Genomic DNA, 15,849 nt, shown 5'->3' with positions numbered 1-15,849 from the left:
CACAATCACTTTACTGTTTTAGGGAAAGTGATTTTTGAGAGGGGAAAAAGCATGTCGGAGTGTTCTTTTCTAAATCATGGCAGCTTTTCTATTTACCTCAAAAAAATTCCGTCTTGCATCTCTTCCACATCAGTGCTTTTGCAGTTAATTTAAAAAAAAAAAGTTTTACTTCGGATAATTATTCACTTGTACTTTTAAGATTCACAAGCATGAATTAAATGTCTTTGTAAATTGTATGATTTGCATATGACACGCCCCTTTTATACACTGCTGCAAAGCGTTTCAGATTTTTTTTTAATTCTATGACCGGGAATGCAAACACATCTTGTGCCTGCTGTCTTTCTGTTTAAAGCTTTTCACGTCTTTGAAATAAAGACCGCCTTAATTCTTCATGCATATTAAGCATGTGTGAACCAATAGCTTTCGAGTTTCCCTGAAGTGCTACAATTTATTCGTGGATGTGGCTATATCCTGTGCTATTTTTTACTACTGGTGTATAAATATGCATTGCGCATTTATTCCTGGTTTCATCTCGCTGAGTTTACAGTTGTGGTTGGCTGACATTTGGTTGGTTGGTTGGTTGGTTGGTTGACACTCATTTTTAATATGTGACTTTTTGCTCAATATCTCCCTCCACAGAGCTACAGGAGGTTGATTTTGCAGCGTTTCATGACTGACTTTGTGTAGCCAATGTATTTAACAATCCTGCATATGACATGTGACTGGAATGGATCTCCAGCTTCAGTTCAATAAAAACATTTCTTTTCAGACTGTAGTCGCTTTTATTCCGGTCACTCTCTGTAAATAATAGGCGAAAAGCAGTATGTGAAATGAGTAGTGTGTCCAAATTCATAGTATTAATTGAGGTGAAACAGGAGAGAGAACAGACATGTGTGCTTGAGTACACCGGGTCACGGCACCAAATAATACTGACTTGTATTGACATTCACACAGAAGCGACATGGCTGAGGTACTGAGAGCACAAAGATTGCGAAGTTCATTTCGAAGTTCAGCTACTGATTGGTGGGATGATTTAGCTTAATATTTCTTAAGAAAAATGTTGTTTTTTTCACATTTATCTAAATTTTTAAATGAGGCTTTGACCAACTCTTAGTTAAAATGTATGATTTTTTGTTGTTTTTTATTAGTAATAAAAAATAAATAAGTATAAAAATTATATAAAAAAAAAACAAATCTTAAATCTCAGACTCATCCGTAATGTACTTAAAAATATGAATGTCCGTTGTCGTATCCCCATTACTGTTATTCCTTTGGAAGCTGGTTGCTTCAATATTACTGTTTGTTGTGACACACAACCTGACCATTGTCTGTTTACTGTCCACGGCATCATTTGCTGTGTCCATGTATTCCCTTTCTAGAAGATTCCTGGTTTTTTTGATAGGTTGTCTCCCACAGCACATAAATGTAGAGATGTGGCCCATGTACAAGTTCCAGATCAGCAGACAGACCATCATAACGGATATCACGGCCAGCGCCACTTGCATTACCACCCATTTCCTCTCACTGCTCTGATTTATAACATATGAAGGAGGCTCTTTGATTGTAGGCAAACCTGATGATGTTGTGTGGCTTTCAGTAAGTATTGCCAATGTAGTCTTAATCTTATCCGTCACATCTACTGGTAAGCGTTCACGCAAGTCATAAATGGCCAGTGTTTGGGTGTACTGTCTCCCTTTCGCCCGCTCGACTGACGTGCAGGTGTAGAGTCCAGCGTCATTGGCTGAAGCGTTGTAGATGAGGATGCCATCACTATAAATAGTGTACTTCTTGTTTGAGTAGGGGAGTGGCTTTCCAGCAAAGTTCCAGTTGACCTGGGCCAGGTTAGAGTCGGCTCGACACAGCAACCTGATGTTGTTTCCCAGCACCAGGGTGCGGATCTTTGGTTCCACAGTAGCTGATGAAGGGGAAAACATGTTAAATAAAGCCCTGATTTTAATGTGGAATCAGAACAAAAAAAGTTACTATGTACCTGTTGTTGGGCATCGAGTGGCATCCCCGTCTTTCAGGCTTTGTATCAGATTACTAAAATGCAAAAAAGGTTGACGTTAACTGTCAGTATGGGTTGTTTATACACACCTAAATATAGTCCGGTAGATATTAGATATGCAAAGTGGTGGTTAAAGGAATGATTTACTCAGCCTCGGCCACAAAAAAAGCAGACTGAAGCTAATGAAATTTAGTTTTATTGTTTAACCTGTTAAGCTGCAACCCCACTTTTGAAAAATCCCCAGAAATGGCATACCCAAACTGAAACAGATACAGTTCATGATCCCTTTGTACTAAAAGCACAAGTATGATCTCATTTGAAAGCTGACACCTGGCAGTTTATTGTAAATGTAGAATTAATTATTGTCATAATGAAAAAAATAGTTATAAATAGCTTAAAAATAAAATTGAAGTTGACACTGTAGCAATCTAGAAATGCACTGCAGCTAAAGCCACATGTCTGACCATGTTATATGTACAATATGAAGATGATAAGTCTAAAACTCTGTATTTAGTTAAATGTTTTTCAAGATCATGTCATGACTTTATTTTGATTAGACTCTAAAAATGCTACTGATGTTTAGTCATCTTCTAAGTCATCTATTCAGTCTTTTGTCTCTATTGTTTTGTGGTGCAAACGAGCCCCATTCAGTCTCAGTCTCCCCCTGCACACATTCTCACCTCTCCAGCCTGGTTATGGCTCGAAATATGCATTTCTTTTGTCTGCATTATAGCTACTAACGACTGGCTATTCATAGGGTTTCAATCCCTAAATTCTTTTATCAAAGTTCTCAATGTATAAAAAAGCTGTATAAAATGCCCTTCTGGAATAAAGAAACATTTCAGCAAGCATTCCTATTTAGAAACAAAATCATAAAATATAACTTCTAGGTTGCAGGTGCACCTAGGCTAGCTAGCATGTTAGCTTAGCACACCGTCAATACACGACAATTTATGAGATTAAAACCATGTTTGTGCTTCAAACTTAATTTATAACGCAAGATGAGTGTTTTAAATAATCTTCTGTGATCTAATTTGGCTTCAGATAAAAAAAACCAGACAGAAAATATACTATTGTATGGTGTTCTGCACAATGATATTCTATATAGATTAGCATTACATTATAAATATAATCTATTATTATGAAAATACCTGGCATGGCTTGAAAAACACAGGTAACTCAAATATCATTGCAATCATGTTTATTATCTTCAAAACATCTTTTATCTGCATGATACAGCGCAATCTCTGTAGCTTTGTGTGTATCAGTGACGTCCTGGAATGTCACATGATCATGGCTCTTCTTCATGTTCCATATATGGACAATTATTGTGCATATAGCGCCCTCAGGCTATTGGTATGAATTGAAAACACAGTATCAGAGTATCCAATCGCTCATAATGATTACATCGACGCATTTGGGTATAAATTCAATAAATATTATTCCTGTCTATAGAAATATGATGTAAATCTATGAGAATATATCAATATTTCTCCAAATCTGCACAGTTTTGAGCTAAAGCCCTGAGGGACGTTGTTTTGTGTATCGCTGTCATGACGACAGCACGGGAGTTTTTTATGAATGAAAGCGGCTGACGCGCAAAATTCATATTAAAGGTATCGACTCATTTTTTCATTTCATAACTCCTGACACAAATTAAGAAATAACTGTCGCTATAAGTTTTCAGAATACAATAGTGGTCAAATACTGAAACTTGAGTCTTATATCTTTTTAATGATGTATAGTTTGTCAAGGTATAACATTAAATCTGATAGTAACTTTGAACTATATATATAAAAAAACGCTTCAGTGCGCCGACGCACTGGTGCAGCTTAACAGGTTAAAGGTGCATTAAGTGATTTCTGAGAAAGTGGATCGGACCGAGCAGCACAACACATTGTAGCCAATCAGCAGCAGGGGCGTGTCCATTTATGATGGGGAGGAAAGAGAGTGAGCCAATCAGCAATAGGGGCGTGTCCACTCATGATGGGGAGGAAAGAGAGTGAGCCAATCAGCAGTAGGGGCGTGTCCACTCATGATGGAGGAGGAAAGAGAGTGAGCCAATCAGCAGTAGGGGGCGTGTCCACTCATGAGGAGGAAAGAGTGAGCCAATCAGTAGTAGGGGCGTGTCCACTCATGATGGGGAGGAAAGAGAGTGAGCCAATCAGCAGTAGGGGCGTGTCCGCTCATGATGGAGGAGGAAAGAGAGTGAGCCAATCAGCAGTAGGGGCGTGTCCACTCATGATGGGGAGGAAAGAGAGTGAGCCAATTAGTAATAGGGGCGTGTCCACTCATGATGGGGAGGAAAGAGTGAGCCAATCAGTAATAGGGGCTTGTCCACTCATGATGGGGAGGAAAGAGAGTGAGCCAATCAGCAGTAGGGGGCGTGTCCACTCATGATGGGGAGGAGAGAGTGAGCCAATCAGTTGTTGTGATGTTAGCTATAGTAACAGGAGAGTTTTTTGAGTGTCATTGTTTGTCTGGAGCTGGTGTGCTGCTGGCAACTAACAATGAACTCTTGCTTGTATACTCTTGTGTACTGAATGTTCATGTCATTTGTTCGTCATCTTCACTTTAATTTGCGCAAAGCATTATTTTGCTTCGCTTCGGCTGTGATAAAGAGACACTTGCTCTTTGGGGGCGGAGCAAAATAAAGAGAGGGTTGTGTTTGTTTATGTTGATTTCAAATATCAACAGTGTTTCTCAGAAATCGCTTACTGCACCTTTAATTAAATGTTAACATTTTAAATAATTACTTTTTTTTTAATTTGCTGAAAAACAAAATCTGTTTTGGGAAAGTCTTTGTTTTGGAATGACATGAGGGTGAGTAAGTGACAGGATTTTTTTTCTCAATTCTTCCTTGATATGGGATTGTTCTTGTGTGCGAGTGTCTTACCCTTTTGCGACCTCAGGTGATGTGGGTAATCTAGAGCACCGCAGAGCGGTGACGTCCCAGGCACAGTAAGGGTCTCTGGCCAGCACACAGTCCAGACAGGAAGAATAACGACTGCAGTTGCTGACGGGCATTTGAACAACCCCGGACGCAGAGCCTGCGTACAACTGGACCAGACAGACAACTCATGATGATTCATGCTTTTTTTCATGATCAACTATGCAACTAAATAATCAACCACTTAGACTTTCTAATCATTAGCAATTAAGAGTCATTACAAAAACAATGTAATTATGTGGAAATTACTCCTTACTTAGTTAATAGTTTCTTATGGAAGCAAATCTGAATATAATTGAATTAGTAACTCTTTTCTATACCCATCCCCAGTATTGCGTACCTGATTCTGGTTAAGTCGTAGGATGTCAATCGGCTCAGTGCTCTGAAACAATTTAACTTCCTCAATGACATGTATTTCTCCATCATAGTTCACAGCTTTCTGCACATAGCCGTTTTCTGATGGAAAACAGAAAACAATTGACTTTCACTACGAAAACAAAACTCTACATCCAGCTTTTTAACACTACTCAACAAAAAAACAAACAAGCTCAGTCCAAGGTACAATTAACATTCCTCTGAATGACAGTTTACACACACCCTCTAACTGACTTTAAGAGCTGCTCCGCCCTAGAGGCTAAAGGGAATCTCACCAGTGCCGACAAACATCACAGGATAGGACTGTCCGTCCGATGCAGTTACGACGTCTACCACAAGGCGGGTCAACAACGGGCCTCTTTTGAGCAGCAAGGGCTTGCCTGTGATTGGACGGACTGCGTCGTCCATGAGAGGCCGGTCTCGGATGAACTGTAGGGTTTTATCAGGGAGATCCAGCGACCCTTTTATTCCCAAACTCCTTGCTGCGTTGTTGATGCACTGTGAATATTGCACATGAAAAATTAGATTTTTTTTACATGCCTAACCCTTACTTATAAATATACTAATTTTTTTGGATAATATCAGTATATTATTTGACATTCGTTACAGCTGAATTTAAATGCCATGTTATATAAATAGGGTTCTGAAAGTAAACCATAGTATATCTCAAAAAAATTCTGGTACATGGTAGTTTTTAACTATTTTAACATCTTAAATATTACATACATCCCCTTAAAGACTATATAAGACTATTAATGACCACTCACAGCTCCTGGTCGGGGGACAGGAAGCTCTCCGTTGTACGTGACCCACTTCACATCAGACATTTCCACGCTCACCTCCGTCTTAAACTTGCCACGTGAGAACACCTCACTGATGTCGGTTACATTAAATGCACATACCGCTGAAGACTGATCTGTTGAGCTCCTGCATACACAAACACAACTGTCAACTGAACGAATGAGTGAATTCAGATTTTACAAAAAGACCACGCAGGACAAAACTTACGATTTAGAGGTGAAGACAGCGTAAAAGACACTTTTCCTCCATTTCTTGTGGCGGACATGGAAGACGTCCTGTATGACGTAGGGCAGACTGGGCTCAGGGACAGAGCAGTCCAGACGAGCCTTCAAGAAGGAGGTCCATTTTCTTTGGAGGGTCCTTAGACCACCCATATCACCCTGTAAAATGAGAAAATGACAAAAGTCTTTACAAGATCAGGGCTAAATATGCGAAATCCTTCCGTTTGCACCGGTTAAAAGGACCAGTGAGTTGTTACCTTGCAGACTCTGGCGACACGCGACACCACAAGCTTGTTGTAGAAGTCGTACTCCACGGCGTTCTCACTGAAGAACATGTAGACTTTGTCATCGTCGCCCTCAGGATTGTCCTCACTTTCTGGGACCACGTCCATGTAGACGAAGCTTGGCTCTTGAGTGGGTAAAGAAATGTGATTGTTCACTATGTTCGGAGCAGTTGTTATTGTGAACTAAAAATAAAACTATTAAAAGTTGTTTTCTATAACTGAAATAGCACATAAATCGTACATAAAAAATAAAAAAAACTTAAAATTAGAAATGTTTCCTTGGCAACTAACTAAAATAAGTTGAAGTAAATTACTAAAAACCACTAACTTTAAGTTGATGTAGAATTACTACAACTGAAATAGAAATAAATAAAAGCTATTTAGAAATATTTTTAAAACTAAAAAACGACAAAAGCACATAACAAAATTACTAAAACAAATTAAAATGAGAACTGAAAATATTAATTCAAAAAAGCTCATTCAAAATATTAATAAATACTAGAATATCATTTACACAAAGCCTTTTATTAATGTACAATTAGAATAATAAAAGCCTGTAATTAATCTTTGTTTCCTGGAGGAAGTCTTGTCATCACGTCTGACATACCATTGAAGCTCCTTAACCCTGTGCGCAGTGTAATGGGAGAGGTGCGGAGTAGGACCGGGTCCGAACCCAGGAAGTTAACAGACGTGGCAGAATACAGGTCTTCATCTATGGAAAAATAAATAAATAAATTAAAAAAATTAAAAAAATTTCCTCCACAATGCATTTAAAGTGCCCATATTACGTTATTTTAAAGGTTCCTAACTTTGTTTTGGAAGTCTCCTACAAAAGGTTTACAATTTTCTCATAATAAACATTGCACACCACATCTTTTCTCAAAGAGTCTGAAAACGGTTAGTTTGAAGATTCAGTCTCTCTAAAACCTTCCACTCTGCTCTGATTGGTCAGATGGTTCAGTCTGATGTCATTGGTCTACTCTGCTCTGATTGGTCAGATGGCTCAGTCTGTTGTGATTGGTCTACTCTGCTCTGATTGGTCAGATGGTTCAGTCTGTTGTGATTGGTCTACTCTGCTCTGATTGGTCAGATGGCTCAGTCTGTTGTGATGGGTCTACTCTGCTCTGATTGGTCAGATGGCTCAATCTGTTGTGATTGGTCTACACTGCTCTGATTGGTCAGATGGCTCAGTCTGTTGTGATTGGTCTACACTGCTCTGATTGGTCAGATGGCTCAATCTGTTGTGATTGGTCTACACTGCTCTGATTGGTCAGATGGCTCAGTCTGTTGTGATTGGTCTACACAGCAACAGTCTGTTGTGATGGGTCTACTCTGCTCTGATTGGTCAGATGGCTCAGTCTGTTGTGATTGGTCTACTCTGCTCTGATTGGTCAGATGGTTCAGTCTGTTGTGATTGGTCTACTCTGCTCTGATTGGTCAGATGGCTCAGTCTGTTGCGATGGGTCTACTCTGCTCTGATTGGTCAGATGGCCCAGTCTTGTTGTGATTGGTCTACCACAGTGCATGTCTGAAACGAAACGCCCATTACCATATCTGAATTTTAGCTCTAGAGGCTTCCTCAGCACTCGATATACAATAATACTACCAGACAGTGTGGTTTTTTCTGTATCAGTTCCAGCGTGAGTGTTCCCAAAATGTCAACAACACAAATCAAACTCTTCCAGTCTCAGCTACAACTACAATGTTTGAGGGCTAGTCAAAGTAGATGTTGTTCACGGGCAGCCAATGAAGAGCATAGACTGGCATTATGCAAATTTCTTACATTGTTACGTAGGTTTGTAACAGGAAGTGAGACTTGAATTGCTGACGACTCTTTTCGGCAGTTCAAATCGATTCTTTCTTTTAAGAGACAATATCTTAATTTGTCGTGCACTTTGATCTTTAAAACTTTTCTGACCTTTTACCTTCACAAACAGCTATATTACACAATGCATGAAAGGTAATATTCGAAAAAGCATAAAAGGACACTTTAAACTGCTAAAAAACCTGCATGGACGACATACATACCAACCATAACAGAAGAGGATCTCTGGAACGGATCGAAAGGACATTTCCCCCTCCCGTCTTCCAGCTTTCCCTCCAGCTTCAGCTGCCCATCATTGTACGTCTGTTCAAACAAATGCAATGAACGCAAGGTTTTTTATCTTGTTTTTAGCACCATTTCACAAGCGCTTGATGGATGACATGACACCTGAAATTCCTAATCTCATACCAGGAAGAAAGTGATAGATTGCGAAGTGCAAACAGTGAGTACAATGACTTCTTGTCCAATTATTTCTTTTTTTTTGTCTTTATACTTTAATATATATTTATTATCTTTATTTATTTATATTTGTTCACAATAAAATTAAGAATTTATATTTAAAAGTCTTAAATATAATAGTATAGGAAATGTGTAAATATTAAAATATTTTTACTATGTCACTTACTATGTAATCGCAGGTTGGGCTAAAGGCGTTTGTTCCGCACACGTACATCATGCTGTTGTTCATTTGATGCAGCATCCGTACATAATTATGACAGTCGATCTGAAACGATAATCAGATTTTTGATATCATATAGAAAAACAAACTCCATTGTTCAAAGTATTTAAGCTGATGTGTTTATGTGTCTTTGTGAGAATGTGTGGCAGTTACAGAGATCTTTACTCACATCAGGATGTTTTCCTTTGGAGGTGCACTCTTTTTGTTTCTCTTCTGTAACCTTCCAAAGCACCTGATGGGTGGAGAGAAATCAATTCAGACTATACAGATGTGCTTTTTTGAAACAGGGTGGAAGAATTCTGTCTTGTTGTTGCCAAAAGATAAAGGAAAGGAAATCAAACCGGCACCTTAGACTTGGCAACGGAGATATCGTTTATGTCAAGGGCGTAGACGGCCTCTCTCGCCCCCAACACCAGCAAACCCAGATCCTCCCTAATCAGCATTGTGGAGTAATTCCAGACACCTTCCTCTTTAAACATGATCACATGGTTATCTAAGGACAAAAACATAAATGCATGTAGAATAACAATGAGTTTTCTATTTGTCAGTGAAGTATTATAGCCAAACACGAATATGTTCCAATTGATTTAAAAAAAAGTCTTCATTAAAGCGTTATCAGCCATGAACCAAGCCAACCAGCCACGAGGTGAATCATAACATTACAAACTTTGATTTGAAGCAAAAAAGTATTTGAAAATTGGATAAAAATACAAAGGTACTACAAGACTGTGTACTTAACGGCTTTAGTGAGGGAAAGAACTACAATCCCATGAAGCATTGCGAACTGCATAATCGAATTAAAAACAATAGAGGCACATACGCAAATATTTAAGTATTTTGAGAGCGTACTATAGGGAGATTGACTCGATTACACCATTCGCAGTGCTTCATGTGAGTGGGAGGAGCTAAAGAGCTTGCATTTTGATCGTCTCGAACTCTCTGATTGGTGGAATGTTCTGTACAGCATTATGGGTAATGTAGTTTTCACCACAAATTCCCGTTAAACACGATTATTTTAAAACTAAGTTGAAATAATGCGGGCTAATGCCCTTCCACACAATCAAATATTATCGATTAACAACCTCGTAGCTCACAGTAGGTCGGCCTTTAAAGGTTTATAAGTTATAGTTCAAAGTAAATTTCTGTATGGAGAAAATGAATAGGACTTTTACTTCTGGAAATCCAATGTTGCGCACTATGGGGATTTTCAAACCTATCACCAACATTTGGCGACATTTCTACATACTAAAAACCCTGTTTTTTCTAATTTTGTAAGTTCCTTTTTTACATAACATAACTTTTTTATTTATTTTCAGGTTTCTAAGATAAATAAATATATATTTATTTACATTAAAAAAAAACAATGGCAGAATGTGTTGCAAGTAACAGGGTTGCAAATTAAACTACCACTCAGAAGGTATCAAATGCTCTTTTGTAGTTATTGATAAACTAGTATATGAAAACTACTTTTTAGAAAGCAAAATATTTGCTTGATATTTTATTCTTACAATAACAGGGTTGACTATTGAGCTTGATGAATGCACTCAACACTACAATTTGTGTAAAAAATAAGGACATTTTATGAAATTATTTATTGACGTTTAACTATTTTTAGTACGTTTTTGGTTTAGAAATTCAATTAAAATCAGTCAAAGTCAGTCACAACAATGATTTAAATATAATTTTGATAGATTGAGTCAAAATTGTGATTTACATAGTCATATATTTTAATTAAAAGATACAGACAAAAAGTTCAAGACTTCAAGAGGTGTCACATGTCAAAATCACCCTAATAAGTTGATGTACAGACACCGGCTGTGTACTTTTATGTTTTCTATAACATATCTAATAGAAAAATATGAGATTTGTGTGCTGTATTTGCTACATATGCTAATGCTGCTATTTAGCTCACAAGTTGTACTCAATTGTAAACTCAAGAAAGACTCTTACCTTCAAATTGAATGGTTTTTCGGGGAGTGCTATTCAGATTGCTCCATCCAGTGTAGGCAAATGTCAGAAAGATGCCATGTAGAACGATGAAGAATAACAGAGGATAATACATGGCTTTGTTCTTCACTTAAACAAAAAACTACAAAATGATAACTTCAAAATTTAGCATATTTAACAATCAGCTTTTAACTCATGTTTTTCCATAGTAGATTGGGCTATATGTAGGCGTCCGTATCCAACATGTACGTTTATAATTTGAGAGTTTTTGTGGCCAAAAGTAGTAGTAGTCCATGATGCTGAATGCTGAAGGAGTGGAAATAAACCTTGTCCACTGTCCCGTCTACATCTGCAGAACAAAAACACACGTTACACTGAGATCTATTTCAAAACACACACATATGATCCCACTTCCCAAACACGAAGATTCACTTGAAGGCCTGTTCCTGCATGAAGTGCACTGAACCATTAAATTTCAACTGGAGGGTGACAAAAGAAAACAAAATCCTCCACTCAAACTCATCCCTTAGTAAACACCTCGACTCAAAGCTGCTTTACCTAAACATTCCTCGCAATACTGTGTTTAACACCAGGAATTCACCGGTGACTCATTGTTGTTGCAACAAAACAGCGCGCTGACAGATCACAGCAATCGTTTGCGGTTGAAAACAAGAAACACGGGCCGTTTTCCCACTCGGTTCGGGCTGAATGTGAGCAAGGAGGCAGGCTGAGACATGTGCGGATTAGGGTACTAGGAGGATACCTGAAATTGTTGATGCCTGAGGCCGAAAACTCGCTTAAACACCGTTGCATGTTAGCGTGACGCTGTGTGGGATAATTCACAACAGTCATCATGTTTGAAATGTTTACATTCAAACGAGATGCTCTTGTCTTGCGTGTTCGATTGAGCAACATCCAAAAGTTCGAGATCAAGAGATAACAACCTGAAAATATTTATGTTAAAATAGCTCATTTTTGGAAGTCAGGCATGATAAGAGCTAGTTTTCCGAAGAGAATGAGTGCTAAGTGAGCATGATTTTTCTACTTCGCCTAATTAAAAACAGAATTGGTTAGTCATTCTGGCAGACAGGCTTGCTGTTACTCATGCCTTTAAAGAGTGTTCATCAAATCCAATTATTGCTGAGTAAGAACTTATCGGACGAGCCTCTCCCACCTGTTCACATGCTCACAGGGCTGGTAGACTAATTAGGCAGCTGACTTGTTGCCTCGCTGCCTTATCAGGCAATGACTTTGTAGGCAGCGTTTGCTCATGAAGGCCCCTCATAAAACTGATAGGCTTGAGGCAGCGTAATGGTTTAATGATCTACAGCAAAATAGAGCGAGCTTTGGTGAAAACTAAGCAAATATTTAATGACTACAATAGCAATTTTTCGCTAGAAATGACATCAGAAATGGGAAACGTTGGTCAAAAACGTACATTTACACACAAACTGACCAGACACCGCAACTTTCAGATGCCATATTTATATTTATTTAGCTCAACTGTCATGGAATGGAACGCACAGGATTGTGGGATATCAAAGGCAGTGAAGGATACATCTGATACTTTGCAGTCACGTGATATCCGGCGGGCAACAAACGCGGTTAGTGCATCCAATCGCACAACAACTATCTGGCATGTCGTGTACACCTCAAAATACCAACTTTTGTATATTAAAACTGGCAACGTCCTGGCAAGATCCTTGATTAGTTTACTGGTTTTCGTTGCTAGAGAATGACGTTCTTGCCCGCCAGCCAGTACAACTGACGTCACGTGCAAAGTATCAATGCTGCCTTCAAAAATCCATCAAATGAAGGGATCTCATAATTTTGCCTTCCGACCTTACTATATATATATATAGTATATAATAAAAAAATAAAAAAAATTATGATGAATACATTTTTCAATCATTTTAATATTTTTCTATATGAAAAAAGGCTTCATTAAAAGAATGAATTCCTTAAAAAATTCTCAAAAATTCTTTGGCATAATATTTCATTTTCGTTTAAGATTATTATTTTTATTATTATTTTGAAATGTAATAAATATCAGAAATTGTATTATTTTTACTTTATCAGAAATAACATTTAATTTATTCTTCAACCAATTAATGTAAAAAAATAAAAAAAATAACAGGAAGTGATATCAATGATAGCTCATCTAAAGACCCTGACGAAGGGATTTGCAAAGATTAGAGCTAGAAAATCTTTTTAATATCTCTTGTCATTCTGTCATTTCGCACAAACTGGTAATTCCAGCTTCATGTATAACTAGAGGCCTTTTTAATTGAACTGTATAGGAACATAGTTCCTGAGTATTCAAATGGTTCAGGTTGAACTGAAAAGCTTTGTGATTTATTAACCTGCAGCCTTCCAATGTCACTCCATGTGTCACTCGCATTGCGAAACGCTTTTACGTGGAAAAACACACCCAGTTTGGCCTTTGTTCGTACAATTCACTAAAACAAATACGCTTAATAATAGTGAATGCTGAAGGTGGCATTCATCATCAGCTAAAGCTTAAAGCTCTTTGTAGAACAACAACAACAACAAAATGCTATTGTGGCACGACTACAGAATATATTCACAAAGACACTAAAAAAAAATTGTACTTAAACTAAAAACACAGGTGAGTAGGTGCATCATATGAAGACCTGGGAAAACAGATGGGCGTAAAAAAAAGAGAGGAACATTCCCTTCTAGCGTTCAGGCAAGTCAGAGCAGGACTTGAGACGCTGTTGAGTTTACCTCAGTGTTTTATGTGTGGTGTGTGTACACTCAAATCACACATAACATCACACAAATACACACAAAAATAAAGGTTCTTTATCTACAATTATGGTTCCATGAAGAACCTTTAACATCCATGGAACCTTTCCATTCCACAAAAGGTTCTTTATAGTGGAAAAGATGAATAAAATGTTCTTCACACTTTTTTAGAACTGTTCACTGAAAGGTTCTTTGGGGAACCAGACATAGTTCTTCTAATCTATGGCATTGCTGGGGGAAAAAAAACCCTTTTGGAACCTTTATTTTTAAGAGTCACACTTAAAATGTGTATTTCATCGCATTAGATCACAAAATAGGAATAAAAAAATGCTTATTTTTGAAATGACATTTGTGATTTGTGTTCATGTATTAAGTCAGTTCTTCTAAAGTTCTCACTATCAGATTAAGCAAAGGTGAATTTCATCACATTGAATATGCTTTTTACAACCACACTTTCATCCTCATTATGAACAACCTATTTTGTTTTATCATGTAAAACGTTTTAGATGTGTGCTTGAGTTATCGTTCTTTAAAATGAATGACACTTAGTTTGATACTAGTATCTAATCCAATAGACTTTTAATGTGTAACTTTTGGGTAACACTTTAGTTTAGGGTCCAACTCCCACTTCTTAGCATGCATATTACTAGGATACTGGCTGTTTATTAGTACTTATAAAGCACATATTAATGCCTTATTCTGCATGACCATATTCTACATCCCTTAATCCAACCAATACCTAAACTTGACAACTACCTTACTAACTAATAAAGCAGTAGCCTAATGAGTTTATTGAGACAAAAGTCAAGTTAATATTTCGTTAATAGTGAGAATTGGACCCTAATCTAAAGTGTGACCCTGTTTTCCTGAATTTTTCTTTATCAATAATACACAGTCTAGGTAAATTGATGTCAAAGTTAAGCTAGAACACATGGATTCACTAAACCCTATGAAGAAGAGCACCTTTACAGAAAGACTAGCGCCTAATTAAGCATTTAAGTTTTCATTCTACTAAATTAGCCTAAACCAATATTATTACAGCGTAAATCAACTCACCAGAGATGTCAGAAATGCTCTTGAATGGCTGAATAATTGTCGCTCATGTGTGTTCACTCCGAGTGAGTTTGACTGTGTGTGTGCGTGACCCAACACCTGAGAGAGACACCGTCACATCCTGCTCATGAATCACCAGTCTGTCAATGCTTGATGATTGAGAAATTATGGAATCTAGTATGGATGAGCCGTGTACTTATGCTGTCTGTCTTCACGTGCAATCGGAATGATCATAACTACGAATTACCTTGTAAGAAAATAGGACACGAACTTGTCAAGTTAATCTCTGGAAACTCGGAGTAAATGTTGATACCCGAGTTTCCGAGTTGGGAGTGTCTTAAACTTGAGGGAGAACGATTGCTGAAACTGACCACTATACTTTATTAGTTTATTCCACAATAGCTACAACTCATTCTTTTCGTTAAAGTAGCCTAATCCATATTTACATACACGAATAACCATTTGAATCATATTGCCTACATACACAGCAAATATAGCCTGCATTTGACCAGAATTCCAGATTCGTCAGCAAGCTGACTGAGAGACTGAGCGCGTTGAATGTTTATGGTTGTCAACGAATGGGAAGCTAAATGAACCCGTTTAGGTCACTACAGTGGACACCCATTCAAAAAGTAATTTTGCGTATGCATGGGTTTTGATTGCACAGTTGCACATAAACCACTAGTGCGTTATTCCTATACACTGCCAAAAGTGGCAACTGCCATCCATCTATCATAGGAGACTCTTGCTGGTAATAAAATAAATAAAAAATGCTGTAACATCAAGTTGCATCTTATAAGTCATATCATTGTTCAATTTTCAAGTATTTATTTTAGATTGGGAGGAAATTCTGATTAATCATCATGCATCACTTGCTATTTTAGCTACACATCATACTATTACTGTGACTGTTGTTTTTGAAAATACTTCATCTGCT

General features: G+C 37.6%; 1 protein-coding gene across 1 annotated transcript; it reads right to left on the bottom strand.

The window, feature by feature from the left end:
- Positions 1–774: 774 nt before the first annotated feature.
- Positions 775–14,996, bottom strand: LOC307170206 (semaphorin-4E). Its single transcript, XM_079891266.1, has 15 exons — positions 14,916–14,996; positions 11,094–11,439; positions 9,491–9,636; positions 9,313–9,375; positions 9,090–9,188; positions 8,668–8,767; positions 7,247–7,351; positions 6,613–6,764; positions 6,342–6,514; positions 6,101–6,260; positions 5,609–5,831; positions 5,299–5,414; positions 4,905–5,068; positions 1,991–2,043; positions 775–1,915 (listed from the first exon to the last, which is right to left on the bottom strand). Exons 2-15 carry the CDS (start codon positions 11,203–11,205, stop codon positions 1,197–1,199), a joined length of 2,385 nt encoding a protein of 794 aa, XP_079747392.1. The 5' UTR covers positions 11,206–11,439; positions 14,916–14,996; the 3' UTR covers positions 775–1,196.
- Between the last annotated feature and the right edge of the window lie 853 nt (positions 14,997–15,849).

The sequence above is a fragment of the Squalius cephalus genome, assembly GCF_949319135.1.
Source record: "Squalius cephalus genome assembly, chromosome: 13".
Classification (NCBI taxonomy): Eukaryota; Metazoa; Chordata; class Actinopteri; order Cypriniformes; family Leuciscidae; genus Squalius; species Squalius cephalus.
The sequence above is the reverse complement of the archived record's forward strand: the minus strand, read 5'-3'. Positions and strand labels throughout refer to the sequence as shown.